Source organism: Ranitomeya imitator, chromosome 4 (genome assembly GCF_032444005.1).
Source record: "Ranitomeya imitator isolate aRanImi1 chromosome 4, aRanImi1.pri, whole genome shotgun sequence".
Taxonomy (NCBI): domain Eukaryota; kingdom Metazoa; phylum Chordata; class Amphibia; order Anura; family Dendrobatidae; genus Ranitomeya; species Ranitomeya imitator.
The window spans coordinates 609,500,896-609,514,409 of NC_091285.1; the positions used below are offsets into that span (position 1 = coordinate 609,500,896).

At 40.5% G+C, this 13,514-nt stretch overlaps 1 protein-coding gene across 2 annotated transcripts in view; it reads right to left on the reverse strand.

Annotated features, from left to right (window-relative positions):
* Positions 1-4,657: 4,657 nt before the first annotated feature.
* ARHGAP25 (Rho GTPase activating protein 25) overlaps positions 4,658-13,514 on the reverse strand; it is a 156,603-nt gene continuing 147,746 nt past the window's right edge. For both annotated transcript variants that reach the window (XM_069766574.1, XM_069766575.1), the window contains 3 exons: positions 12,937-13,136; positions 12,076-12,590; positions 4,658-5,564 (listed from right to left, as the gene is read on the reverse strand). In XM_069766574.1, the coding sequence (XP_069622675.1) occupies positions 5,354-5,564; positions 12,076-12,590; positions 12,937-13,136 (926 nt within the window). In that variant the 3' untranslated portion in view covers positions 4,658-5,353. The remainder of the gene's footprint in view (positions 5,565-12,075; positions 12,591-12,936; positions 13,137-13,514) is intronic.

The window sequence follows — 13,514 nt, forward strand, 5'->3', positions numbered from 1 at the left end:
GTACTATACTAAACAAGCAAAATGCTGCATATTCATCGAGTGATTGGATTGTTTATGCCAGAACAGAAATCCTTGTTCTCAGCAGCACATCGCCAGTGTAAACTGTAGTTGTGCTGCTGATAACATTATACTGTATGGTGATCTGTTAATGATCTATTAATGATTGTTCTGTTCCCATCATTCTTTCTCAGTTGGTGTAAAGAGGCCAAGAAACAAGTGTCGAACGACTTCAGTATTGTCGATCACACTCGTTTAGCGGCCTGAGATCAGCGCATGTAAATACAACCGAAATGCTTTTGTGTGATGTGCAATATGTTAGCATTTGGGGCCCCAATTTAAACTTTTGATTAGGGCCCCACTTTGCCTAAAACCGGCCCTGAGTGTGGCATCTGTATTTCTAGTATGGAAAAGGAAAAAATCCAAGCTTCTCCTACCTACTGCACCGTAAAAAACACTAGCGTGACAAACAGATGGCATCCATGTGCTGTTTGAGTTTTTCGCAGACTTGAATGTATAATTTTGATGCATTAATCGGATGAGAATCAGATATGTCTATTTGTTCTTTTGTTTGTGGACAAAAACACACGGGCATGTTAATAGCCCCAGAGACTATAAAGGGAAAGTGTCCTCTATCTGTGAAATACACAGATAATTACTGATGTTGTAACTCCAGAGTCTATATTCTTATGTTCTGTACATGTGCCAAGCGTTCACACCTTCAATAACAAGTTGTGTTTTTTTAAGCAAAGTACATGATCATGTGGCGCCATCTTCTGGATGTAATGTGTTGTAAAGCCTATGGAGCAAAGAACTTTGCATTTATTATTATATTCCGAATACTATTGAAACACTTATTTTAGCTCTTGGCTTCATATATTTGTTCTGCATGTGCTATTTCATACATGGCGCTTTTCTTTTTAGCTCAGTCCTTTTGCACATGTGATGCCACAAAGTTAAGCAGGATGTTACAACACAGGACCATTGACCAATGTATTCTGCAGAAAAAGTGTTGCTATCGGATAGTGTAATGGTTTTGTATGTACACACTTTACCGTTATTTTCTGAGTATAAAGTTTTGTGCAAAGTGTGGAAAGTAATTGAACAAACACATTAAACGGGTTCTCTGGTTTCAAAAAGACCCTGTCCTCTGGCTGCAATCTGTTTAAAAAAAAAAACTTTTATTTTAGGCCTTTTTCTGACTTCAGTGCGTCAGGTACGTGTGGTGACAGTTTTCACACATACTGGAAACAAAAAACACCTGATAAATCCCCTGAGGGGCCATGAAGCAATGCATATATGCATTACATACTGGAAACACTTACACATGTAGATCCATTCAAGTGAATGAGTCTGCGCACATGTCAGTGTGTTTCCACGGACAGTGTGTCCATGGGCAAAATATGCTCACATGTCCGTTTTTATCAGTAGCATGGGCCGCAAAACATCAAACACACTTGCAAAGGGATGTCATCCGTGTGACACGTACCGGCGTCTGAGAATTAGCGGTACAGTTAGCGCTGTTCTCCGGCTCCTGTTGCTGAAGATAGCTTTCATCATTCTCCCCTGCTCTACCGATGATCAGCACGATCGGGGAAAATGATGAAAGTTATATTCAAGTGATAACAATGAGAGCAAGCGGCGGCTGATGGGACTACTACTTCCGTCAGCCTAAACCTGCTGACACTAAGAATTAGAGATGAGCTAATTTGATCGGGTCAGAGCTTATTCAGCAAACTATAGCACTTACCGAATAAGATGCAGAGTGAACCCAGCTTCTTGGATCGTGCCGGCTGATCAGCTGTTTGACTCTGCAGCTGCATGTGTTGTGGCTGTGTGACAGTCGCAACACATGCATTGAGAGCCCAACAAACAGGGTTTTCCATGCATGTGTTGTGACAGCCATGACACATGCAGCTGCAGAGCCAAATAGCTGATCAGCCCGCGCGATCCAGGAAGCCGAATTCCCTCTGCAGCTTATTCAGTAAGAGCTGTAGCTTGCCGAATAAGCCCTGACCCGATCAAATTAGCTCATCTCTACTAATAACAGCGAGAGCAGGCAGCGGCTGATGGGAGTATTCATCAGCCAGTGCTTGTGCTATCTAAAAAAAAATGTTTGAATGGCGTGGGTTCCCTTGTATTTTTGATAACCAGTCAGGCAAAACCAACAGTTGTGGGCTGCAACCCTCAGCTGTCAGCTTCAGAAAGGCAGGTCATCAAGAATAGATCTTGACAACCAGTCAAGCTAAAGCTGACAGCTGGGAGCTGGTATTATCAGGCTGATAAAGGGCCATGTATATTGACTTCCCCCAGTCTAAAAAGAACAACCCACAGTCGCCCCAGAAAAGGCACATCTATTAGATGTGCCAATTCTGGTGCTTTGCCTGGCTCTTCCCACTTGCCCTGTAGCGGTGGCAAGTAGAGTTCATATTTGTATTGTCTGGTGACATCAAGCACACGGATTAGTAATGGAGAAGTGTCTATAAGACATCTATCCATTACTAATCCTTTAGTTATCTGGTAAATAAAGACACAGCAAAAGTAAAGTCCTTTATTAGAAATAAAACAAAACATATGTTTCCATTTTTATTTAAAAATAACAAACACCGTTATACTCACCTAACACCCAATTCCATTGAATCAATCATCTCCTGTAATAAAACAAAAATAAAAAAAAAACAATATCCCTCACCTGTCCGTCGTTCTGTACCATGCCATAATCCATGTCTGAGGGATAAATAGTTTTTAACCTGGACAGAGCAAAGATGCGACCGTCCAGGTTGAGAGCCACTGGTAAATGAGCTGCTGAGAGCGCAGCATCAGTCACCAGCGGTGACATCATCGATGTTACCGCCGGTCACTTAGGCTGCGTACCCAGCTGGGCCCCGGTACTGCAGTGACCTCAGCACCGTGGGAAAAAGTCACTGAGTTTGCAGTTCAGCTCAATGAGTTCACCGCAGATCACAGTGAGAATTTCTCTCCATATCTCACCATCCACTATTACCTCAAATGTGCAACCATCATCATTTTATAGACCATCATCTTTGATATCTCATACATAAATTTGATTTGTAACTATTTAGCATATGATTAGTTATGCAGAATCTTGTCATGCCACTTCATTGCTACTGCTTTGCTCCTAAAAATCAAAACTGTAACAAACAAGCTCTGTATGATGGTGGCCAAATGACCTTTGGGGAAAACAGTTTCCAATTCAGTCAGTGGCCCAGATCACCTAACTTCACTTCGAGCAATCTAACAAATATTTAGTGGATATTAATCCCTTTTATGTTTTCCATTTATACAATATATACGGTATATATATATATTATATATATATATATATATATATATATATATATATATATATATATATATATATACAAAAGCTCAAATCATCCCCCTTTCGCCCCATTCAAAATAAAACAATTAAAAAAAAATCAAACATACACATATTCGGTATCACAGCGTTCAGAACCGCCCAATCTATCAATGCAGAAAAAGAATTAACCTGATCGCTAAATGAAGAAAAAAGTCAAAACGCCAGAATTACGTTTTTTTGGTCGCCGCAGCATTGCATTAAAATGCAATAACGGGCGATCAAAAGATCGTATCTGCACCAAGATGGTATCATTAAAAACGTTAGCTTGGCATGCAAAAAATAAGCTCTCACTCAACCCGAGATCAGGAAACATGGAGACGCTACGCACATCGGAAAATGTTGAAAAAAATTTTAAACAAATTTAGGAATTTTTTTTTCACCACTTAGATAAAAAAAAGAACCTAGACATGTTTGGTGTCTATGATCTCGAAATTACCTGGAGAATTGTAATGACAGGTCAGTTTTAGCATTTAGTGAACATAATTTAAAAAAAAGTAAAACAAAAAACAATTGTGGAATAGCAGTTTTTTTTCAAATTCACCGCACATGGAATTTTTTCTCCTGTTTTCCAATGTAAGAATAAAAAAATGAAAAAAATACACCAAAATGTGCAAAAAAAATTGAAAGACCAGAATTGCTGTTTTTCTCCTAAAAATGGAGTAAAAAAGTGATCAAAACATGGTATAAATCCCAAAGTAATACCCAGAAAAACAAGAACTGTCCTTTAAAAAAGCAAGCCCTTTATATGGCTCCATCAGCAGAAAAGTAATAACATTACAAGTCTCAGCAAATGGTGACACAATTAAAAAAAAATTTTGTTCAAAGTGGAGAATTTGTTTTTATCTACTAAAATATAATAAACATGATGATGAAGTTCGGTACTACCGTAATTGTACAGAATCATGTCGCCTGGAAAAGGAGCGTGGTAAAAATGACATCAACAAAAAACCATGCCAGAATAGCATTTTTTTTATCATTTCACCATTGTTGGATTTTTTTTCCCATTTTTCAGCATATTATTTGAAAAACGAATAATGTCTTTCAAAACGACAACTCATCCCACAATAAATATTTGGCTGCATTGAATTAAAAATATAATAGTTTTGATTCTTGTAATAAGGTTGGAAAAAAAATTGAATGCACAAATACAAAAATTTGCCCCTTTCGCAAGGAGATATAGATATTTTTCATGGTGGTACCTGTGTGGTGCTGGCTCAGCAAGAATCCTTTCCATGAATGGTTAATAAATAGCAAATTCAAATAAATAAAGAATTTAAGTTTCATTGGTATTAAATAATTTTAATAAAGGCTTATCACTAAATAATATAAAAATATATAAGGGTTTGCTTATATGGCAGTCATGGCAGACAGTGGACTATACACAAAGGTAGTCTTCCATCTCTAGCCTTTAAATCGGATTCAGATGTCCGTGAATCACAGATAGAACACGCATCCATTAAAATCTGTGGGGCTATTCACATGTCCCTGTCTTTTTGTGGAACGGGTGCCCACAAATACATCATGGAGACATCCGGTATTCATTTTTGATCGGCATCATGGATAAACGTGACCTATGGGTCACTGAAAAACACAGACAGCATACGGATGGCATTGGTGTGTAATCCATGTGCTGTCCGGCATCCATGGATAGGAAAAGCTTTGCCGTTTTTTGTGTTTATTCATATGTGAAAATCACTGATGAAAAACTGATGGTAAAAACTGACACACGGACCAAACACTGATGAAGCTTGGATCCAAAAAGCTGATGAAAAACGGTACATGCTTTTACATTCAAGAAAAATCACGGGTGGCTGAATGTGATTAAGTTTAATGTTTCTTGCCTAAGGATCCAAACTAGAACCCAGGCTTGGATCTAGTCTTTCATCTGTTTACGCATTACTTTATCTGAAAAATCGGTCTCCGGTTTGGTGAAGCCCCTAGAGTCATTGTGAAATCTTCCCGCTCACATTATAGTTATTCTGGCTTCTTTCCTGCTTGACTCATGGCTCTCACAAAGCCTTGGATTTCCTTCTCCAGATGTTTGTTCCTCCTTTCCACATCATCTCGTGATTGTTTCATATTTTGCAATGTGATTTCTTGCGCCATTCGCTGGTTTCTTTCTTTTTCCAAGTCCTCAATTAATTTGACCACTTTCTTCCATACTTCATAATTTTCTTTCTCTAGGCTAATATCAGAAACAGAAATGATTATATCAGGTTTTGGAAATACTACTTAAAAACTTGGTCGGTCTGCATTGGAATAACAGTCATTATATGGCTATTCCCAACAGGATATGCCTTAAATATAGAGTAAATAGGGATCCCACCAATGGGACCTAAATCTATGGGACTCGTCAGTGGAGAGAAGAGGTTGTTAGAATTCTCCTTAATTTAAATTGGAATACCGACCACATCTCGACTTAAGACAGTGTGTGAGGTGGGCTTTGTTCTTGAGATAGATGCAGCTCCTATTGTTAGGTTACTTACATACTATACATGTGCTATGGTGGTTCAAAGTTTGTGAACCCTTCAGAATTTTCCACATATTTCTGCAAAGATGTAACCTAAACTACATCTGATTTTTACACAATTTCAAAAAATAGATAAAAAGAATCAAGACAAACAAATTAGTCAAAAATGTTTCACATTTTCATTTTCTAAATGAGGAAATTGATTCAATCTAACATGCCTATGAGTGGCACAATATGTGAATCTTTAGGATTAGAAGATAATTTAAAAGTGAAATCAAATTCTGCTGTTTTCAAATCAACGGGACAACAATCAGGTATGAGTGGGCGACCTATTTTATTTAAAGAATAATAATCTATCAAAGTCTGATCTTTACAACAAATGTTTGTGAAGTGTATCATGGCACGAACAAAAAAGATTTCTTAGGACCTCAGAAGAAGAGTAGTTGCTGGAGCTAATGAGGCTGGAGAAGGTTACAAAACTCTCTCTAAATGTGCAAATGGAGGAAATTCAATACCATTATTACCCTCACCAGTAGTGGTTGAGCAACAAAGATCACACAAAGAGCAAGGCAAATTATATTGAACAATGTCACAAAGTAGCCTAAGGGTACCGTCACACAGTGGCATTTTGATCGCTACGACGGCACGATTCGTGACGTTCCAGCGATATACTTACGATCTCGCTGTGTCGGACACGCTACTGTGATCAGGGACCCCGCTGAGAATCGTACGTCGTAGCAGATCGTTTGAAACTTTCTTTCGTCGTCATGTGTCCCGCTGTGGCGGCATGATCGCATTGTGTAACAAAGGTGTGCACGATATTGTATACGATGTGCGCATAGTAACCAACGGCTTCTACATCGCAAACACGTCATGAAATTATCGCTCCAGCGTCGTGCATTGCGAAGTGTGACCGCAGTCTACGATGCTGGAGCGTCACGGATCGTGCCATCGTAGCGACCAAAGTGCCACTGTGAGACGGCACCCTAAGGTAACCTCTAAGCAGCTAAATGCCTCGCTCACAATAGCTAATGTTAATGTCCATGGGTGCATCATCAGGAGAAAAATTAACAACAATGGTGTGCAGGGCAGAATTGCAAGAAAAAAGCAACCGATCTCCAAAATGAACATTATTGCATGTCTGCAGTTTGCTAAAGATCACCTGGACAAGCCAAAAGGCTAATAGAACAATGTTTTTTGAAAGATGACACCAAAATAAAGCTTTTGTTTTAAATGAGAAGTGTTAAATTTGGAGAAAGAAAAACATCATAGCATCTGTGAAACACAGTGGTGGCATCATGGTTTGGGCCTCTTTTGCCAAATCTGCACCTGGATTGCTTGCCATAATTAATGGCACAGTTCATTCTTAATTTTACCAGCAAATTCTAAAGGAAAATGACATGACATCTGTACATGAGCAGAATCTCAATAAAACATAGGTCATTCAGCAAAACAATGACCGAAAGCACACAAGTTGCTCTATGACAGGTTGATGTGCTTCCCTTGAGCATTAATAACTTTGTTTTTCTGTAATCAGATACTGAAAGCAAAGATGAATATACTTTTCACACTCATATATACGTAATTTTGGATGATTTCCATCATTTAAAAAAATGACATCCTAATATTTTTTGTTCATTTGTCTGATTGGGTTCTCTTAATCCACTTTTAGGACTTGGGTGAAAATAAGATATAGTTTTAGGATAAATTTAAGCATAAATATGGAAAATTGAGAAGGATTCACAAACGCTGTATGTCAAATCCTGTGGATATAGTAGAAATATACAAGATAGGAATTCCAAAAAAAACCCAGATGATTAAAGTTGTGCTACAAATAAATACACTGCTCAAAAAATAAAGGGAACACTAAAATCCCACTCCTAGATATCACTGAATGAAATATTCCAGTTGTAAATCCTTATTTATGACATAGTGGAATGTGTTGAGAACAATAAAACCTAAAAAAATATCTGGAGTTGGAATGATGCTCAAAATCAAAATGGAAAATGAAGTTACAGGCTGATCTAACGTTAGTGGAAATACCTCAAGACAAGGAAATGATGCTCAGTAGTGTGTGTGGCCTCCAAGTGCCTATCTGACCTCCCTACAATGCCTGGGCATACTCCTGATGAGGCGGCAGATGGTCTCCTGAGGGATCTCCTCACAGAATTTGACTTAAGCATCTGCCAACTCCTGGAAGACTGTGGTGTAAGGTAACGTTGGTGGATGGTGCGAGACATGATGTCCCAGATGTGTTTAATTGGATTCAGGTCTGGGGAAAGCGTGGAGCAGTCCATATCTTCAATGCCTTCATCTTGCAGGAACTGCTGACACACTCCAGCCACATGAGGTCTGGCATTGTCCTGCATTAGGAGGAACCCAGGGCCAACCGCACCAGCATATGGTCTCACAAGGCATCTGAGAATCTCATCTCGGTACCTAATGGCAGTCAGGCTACCTCTGGCGAGCACATGGAGGGCTGTGCGGCCCTCCAAAGAAATGCCACCCAACACCATTACTGACCCACTGCCAAACCGGTCATGCTGAAGGATGTTGCAGGCTGCAGGCTGCTTTTCACGGTATCTCCAGACTCTGTCACGTCTGTTACATGTGCTCAGAGTGAAACTGCTTTCATCTGTGAAGAGCACAGGGCGCCAGTGGTGAATTTGCAAATCCTGGTGTTCTGTGGCAAATGCCAAGCATTCTGCACTGTGTTGGGCTGTGAGCACAACCCCATCTGTGGATGTCGGGCACTCCGACCATCCTCATGGAGTCGGTTTCTAACCGTTTTTGCAGACACATGCACATTTGTGGCCTGCTGGAGGTCATTTTGCAAGGCTCTGGCAGTGCTTCTCCTGTTCCTCCTTGCACAAAGGCTCCTGCTGCTGGGTTGTTGCCCTCCTACGGCCCCCTCCACATCTCCTGGGGTACTGGCCTGTCTCCTGGTAGCACCTCCAGCCTCTGGACACTATGCTAACAGACACAGCAAACCTTCTTGCCATAGCTCACATTGATGTGCCATCCTGGATGAGCTGCACTACCTGAGCCATTTGTGTGGGTTGTAGAGTCCGTTTCATGCTACCACGAGTGTGAAAGCACAACCAACATTCAAAAGTGACCTAAACATCAGCCAGAAAGCATTGGTACTGAGATGTGGTCTGTGGTCCCCACCTGCAGAACCACTTTTACTGAGTGTGTCTTGATAATTGCAAATAATTTCTATCTGTTGTTTATTCCATTTGCACAACAGTATGTGAAATTTATTGTCAAATAGTGTTGATTCCTAAGTGGACAGTTTGATTTCACAGAAGTTTGATTTACCTGGAGTTATATTCTGTTGTTTAAGTGTTTCCTTTATTTTATTGAGCAGTATATATTTCTTTGTTAGATCATAAAAAACATAACTAGTTTTTAATTGGATGTAGCCACTAGACATTGTGGAATTTTCAACAGCAGAAAAGTTGGATATTTCAAGCAAAGTGAAGCTTGTTGTGATGAGCGAACGTGCTCGGATAATGTGTTATCTCAGATTGCTCGAGTGTTAGCCAAGTATCTTGGGCATGCTCGGATAATATGTTCAAGTCCCCTAACAAACAGGCAGTCCCCACATGTGTTGCAACTGTCTATCGCCGCAAACCATGCAGCCGTAGGGACTTGAACATATTATCTGAGCACGCCCAATATACTATGATAACACCTGAGCATACTCGGATAACACGTTATCTGTGCACGTTCGCTCTTCACTAATAGCTTGTTGTGGGTTTTGGTATTTCCTGTTTTGGGATATTTATGGAATCAGGTAGGATTGCTGGTGGCACCATTCATTCCCTTCCATGACTGGTTTTCGCTGTAGTGCTCAGTCAGTCTAGGCATTGGGCTGATTCATTACTAGATTTAAAGGGACTCTGTCACCTGAATTTGGAGGGAACAATCTTCAGCCATGGAGGCGGGGTTTTCGGGTGTTTGATTCACCCTTTCCTTACCCGCTGGCTGCATGCTGGCTGCAATATTGGATTGAAGTTCATTCTCTGTCCTCCGTAGTACATGCCTGCACAAGGCAATCTTGACAGAGAATGAACTTCAATCCAATATTGCAGCCAGCATGCAGCCAGCGGGTAAGGAAAGGGTAAATCAAACACCCGACAACCCCGCCCCTATGGCTGAAAATTGTTCGCTCCAAATTCAGGTGACAGAGTCCCTTTAAAAAAGTGTGCAGTGTCTGTAAGTTAGTTGGGGAAAAACTGTCTGAAGGGACAAAAGGCATCTATTAAAGAGACTCTGTGACTGAGGACTATAAGTCTAGTCCATGGATCTCAAATTCTGCTGGATATATGGGCCGCATATACAAAAAATTGAATTTGGGGAACACATTCTTTGAAGGACAAAGTGACATTGTTAGTGATACTTTAAAAAAAAAAAACATTTTTGCCATGTTTTTAAAAAAAAAAAAAATTTTGGAGCTTGAGGTCTAGGGTTGAATGTGGTGATAACAAATGTGCACTCATACTGTAGTCAGAGTGGGGGAAATAAGTATTTGATCCCATGCTGATTTTGTAAGTTTGCCCACTGACAAAGACATGAACAGTCTATAATTTTAAGGGTAGGTTAATTTTAACATTGAGAGATATCAAAATAAAATCCAGAAAATCACATTGTATAAATTATATACATTTATTTGCATTTGTCTTTGTCAGTGGGCAAATTTACAAAATCTGCAAGGGATCAAATACTTATTTCCCCCACTTTATGTCCCCATATTGTAGCTATATTCCTATATCCTGCTCCCCATATTTAATTATGTCCCCATCCAGGTCCTCATATTGTAGTTATATTCCTAGGTTTTAGAGGAATAAAATAGAAAATAAAAGTGTAGCAAAAAGTGTGGTCAATTCTATACTAATATCCCCCATCCTGGTTTACTTATGTAACCAAACCAGGTATACATGGCCCCCTCATCCCTATCTTGATATGCATGGCGCCCATCCCCATCCTGGTATGCATGGCGCCCATCCCCATTTCTATCCTGGTATGCATGGCCCCCTCATCCCTCATGTTGTCCTGATTGCAGCTGCTGATTTATGCTTGGAAGCAGTGCATGGCAGTGACATCATGAAACTGCCTACAAGCCGAGAAAAGCAGCCGGAATACTCACTGCTCCCCACACTGGGACCATAGGAGTGGAGAGCAGTGAATATTCATTGATCTTTAATAGCAAGCACAATAACCGGCTTCTTGCAGCCGGGCAATCACATGTGCCCACTACTTAAGGGAATTAATTGAACTGCTCTCCACTCCTATAGTACGGGGTGGAGAGCAGTGAATATTCATGCTCTTTAGCAGCAGGCACATGTGATCGCCCTGCCGCTGCAGGAAGCCTGGAGGCTGTGCTTACTTTGCCTGTTATTAAAGAGAAATTAATATTCACTGCTCTCCACTCCCATGGGTGTGGAGAGTTGTGAATATTCATTTCCCGTCAGCAACGAGCCCAGGGGTTAGCCGCGGCAACCAGCTTTTGCCTCCTGTGACCTGCCGCGTCGCCGCTGCCACTCCTTCACGTACCCATCCACAGCCATAGCAGGTGTAATTGAATGTGTGTCTAAGGATGCACATTCAGCTGAACTAATAGGCTGCTGTCGGCGGCTCCCTGAACCGGGCAGAGATGCCAAGATGTCTACAGTGCCTGCGGGCCGTATGAAGCAGCCTCAGGTGCTAGTACATGTATCTATATAATTGTAAGTTAAAGGGAATAAGTCATCTGGTTTTTGCTATGAGAGCACCATAAGCAGAGTCTCTGGTTACAGTGATGTGTCACTCACTGGGCTATGATTTGCTGTTCAATACAACCAGTGCTCTATCAGCAGAAGATCAGCACTACAGGACAACTATCCTTGTGCATCCAAGTCCAACCTTGCCCCCAGCACATATTAGCAGCTTTCTGTCACTAAACAACATATATAGAAATCTGTGGTGTGGACGGCGTTTTACACAGCTTAACCACTGAGCTCTCCTAGATCTCAAACAGAGAAATCTTTGACTCTATCATAACTGCTGCACCATGTAAACTAAGTGATACACTGCTGGAATCAGGGTCTCTGTCCCTACCTTGTGCTGTTGTCGGATTACATAGAAAAAAATGCTCATGGGCTCCCTTTCAGCAACTAAGAGTGGGGCCATCAATAATATTTCATATAACAGGCATTACAGTAAAGCTTCCACCTGCAAATACCTTTTTATGCGGTCCTCAAGTTTCATTTTGGAAATTCGCATTTCTTCTAGAGAACTGGCTAAGCTTTCACAGCTGTCGCCATCTTTACTTTCAAAAGCCCCATTTTTAAGTTGGCTTGGGCTTTGTTGACTCTTCTTAGTACATGTATCTAGCGTTCCTGATCCTGATCTACCACAATCACATTGGGAGTCTGGAACATTATCATAGGTGGATGTGCGATGCTGAGACAGTTCTGACAATGTCCTCTTGTGGCCTGTACCTGCAGATAGATTAACTTTTCTCCCATTGGGAGATGCCCAAAATTCACCACTGAATATTTCCTCTTTGAGGGTATTGGCTGTGCTGTCATCCTTATTTTTCACTATAAAACAATTTGTGATTGGCATAGTCTGAGTTCTCTTTCTGGGGATAGCGTTCCAGGATTCTGCATCGTCCACTAATCCAGAGCTATAGTCTTCATTAAGAGACACGTTATCATCTGAGACTGAAGAACAAGGGGAAGCACCAGAGTGTTTCTGGAAAATGAATAAAAAGTATTATTTATTAGTATTATAAGGGAAATATACAGTATACCTGTAATGCAAGGATGGATATACCATGTGTGCAACCTCAATGGCAATAAGTGAAGGGGGTCATAAACCCCATAAATGCAGTCTTTTAATGTCTGTTAGATTACACATCATTCCATATAAACTGCTTTTGCTACTTTAGAAGGATGTGGGTTGCTCTACGTTGATATTTTTGAGAGCAAGAAGACCATTTGCCAATCACTGAAGCATGAACTTGCCTCTGCTGCCATAAGACCCGGTTCTTCCCTTCACGAACGGAGTAACTGTCAAGTTTATATAACGGGCACCTTACCATACGTGATTTGGATAAATCTCCTGTAGGTGAGATACTTTCTTCAGCTGCATCCCAACCGACCGAACTGCGTGGAGCCTGTACTTTTTTCAATTCGCTTCTTTGTGTCTTGGTTTCTATAGGTTGGTCATTGGCTTTAGGAAAGAATTTCTCATGGTGACTGATCATTACAGTCATTAGTTTTTGGATCTGCGGAGTACCTGAAAGGTATGGAGGCAAAACAATAATTGCAAAGGTAAAGTAATAACGTGAAAAATTCCATAAGCCATCACTAAATTGTAACTTTTCTGTGCATTTTTTTTTTAAAACTTGCAATAATATAAAACACAGATCACAACACTCCAACCACCATCAGAGCGTGATTAGCATAATCAGACACATTTTCTTGGAGGAGAGAAAAACCGTCATGTAACCTTAGCCTTAAAGTGCTTGTTAATCTCTATGGCTGATATTTTTAGGTGAACTCATTGTTTCTTTTTACCAACTAATAAATATGATGACCGGGCATTGATTTGTTTGCCAAAGCAATTTTTCATTGCTTTACTTTATGGTAGGATAAAGCTTGGTAATCTCTGAAG